This window comes from Penaeus monodon, chromosome 23 (genome assembly GCF_015228065.2).
Source record: "Penaeus monodon isolate SGIC_2016 chromosome 23, NSTDA_Pmon_1, whole genome shotgun sequence".
Taxonomy (NCBI): domain Eukaryota; kingdom Metazoa; phylum Arthropoda; class Malacostraca; order Decapoda; family Penaeidae; genus Penaeus; species Penaeus monodon.
Window position 1 is genome coordinate 39751887 of NC_051408.1, and position 1223 is coordinate 39753109.

General features: G+C 46.8%; 1 protein-coding gene across 1 annotated transcript; it reads left to right on the plus strand.

The window, feature by feature from the left end:
• Window positions 1-86: 86 nt before the first annotated feature.
• LOC119588284 (glycine-rich protein 23-like) lies at window positions 87-959 on the plus strand. The gene is made up of 2 exons (XM_037936979.1): window positions 87-158; window positions 525-959. Exons 1-2 carry the CDS (start codon window positions 141-143, stop codon window positions 957-959), a joined length of 453 nt encoding a protein of 150 aa, XP_037792907.1. The 5' UTR covers window positions 87-140.
• The last annotated feature ends 264 nt before the right edge of the window (window positions 960-1223 follow it).

The window sequence follows — 1223 nt, forward strand, 5'->3', positions numbered from 1 at the left end:
CTCACTCAATGAGAATTACGATGTGGCAACCCCCTTGTCCTTGCAGAGGGGGACTCGCCACGTATAAATACCGGCAAGACACATGCGAGTAGTGATATCATTCTTTTCCCACTCCGTTTCCTGCAACAAGAGCGATCAGTATGGCTTCGCGCTCCTTGGTAAGAGGATTCATTGTGATTGATTGAATATCTCTTCGTAGTGGATTGCTTTTCTTGCTTCTTATATTTGGTTTATATTAATTCCGTATGGCCATGTATGATGTATGATTTTAAGCTTTTAATTGCTGGTAAATCTAGATGAACCATTATGGATGTGAGGTAAGCTCAAAAATAGAGGTGCCAGTATTGATGTCTAGTATTTTTATCCTTTATGATTTTTTTTTTTTTTATGAATGAAAAGGAAATAGATGTTTATGAGCACAATAATTGTGATATTGGTCTTCAGTAGCATCTTTTTCTTCCTTTCTCTCTATTATTACTATAAATCTTATGACAGTTCGTATATTTGCCCCTGTTATGTTGTAGATCAAGGCAGCTGTCTTGCTGGGTCTGGTGTACGGAGCGGTAGCTGGCGGAGGCTACGGCTCCTCCGGCGGTGGAGGAGGCTTCGTTGGAGGAAGCCATGGCGGCGCTGGAGGAAGCTTCGGAGGCTTCGGAGGAAGCCACGGCGGCCTTGGAGGAGGCCTCGGCGGAGGCAACTTCATCGGAGGAGGCGGAGGCCACGGCGGCTACGGTGGAGGCGTTGGCGGCGGCAGCGTCGTCAGAGCACGCCTGGTCGGAGTCGGTTACCTCCCCTCCATCGGAGGTGGCGCCGTCGGAGGCCACGGTGGCTTCGGAGGCCACGGTGGCGGCGCTGGAGGCTTCATCGGCGGCGGCAGCTCCTTCGGAAGCGGTGTGGGAGGCGGATTCGGAAGCCACGGGTCTTCCGGACACGTCGGCGGCGGATACGGCGGGAAATAATAACAAACGGATTTTATGTGGGACTAGAGAATAAATGTTTCATTTTCATCCAACTTTTATTTCCGCTTCTTTGAGTTTTTGATATCTAGGGCATCGTAAGGTACTGCAATTAGAAGTTTATTTCGAAGATGAAAAAGATACGAAATGAGAAAATCGTGACGGCGAGAAAGAAAGCAATAGCAATTCAGTTAGTACTTTATGACTCTTTGATAATAAAACATCAAGGATAAAAGATAATAAAAACAATAACAACGAATTTGTGAT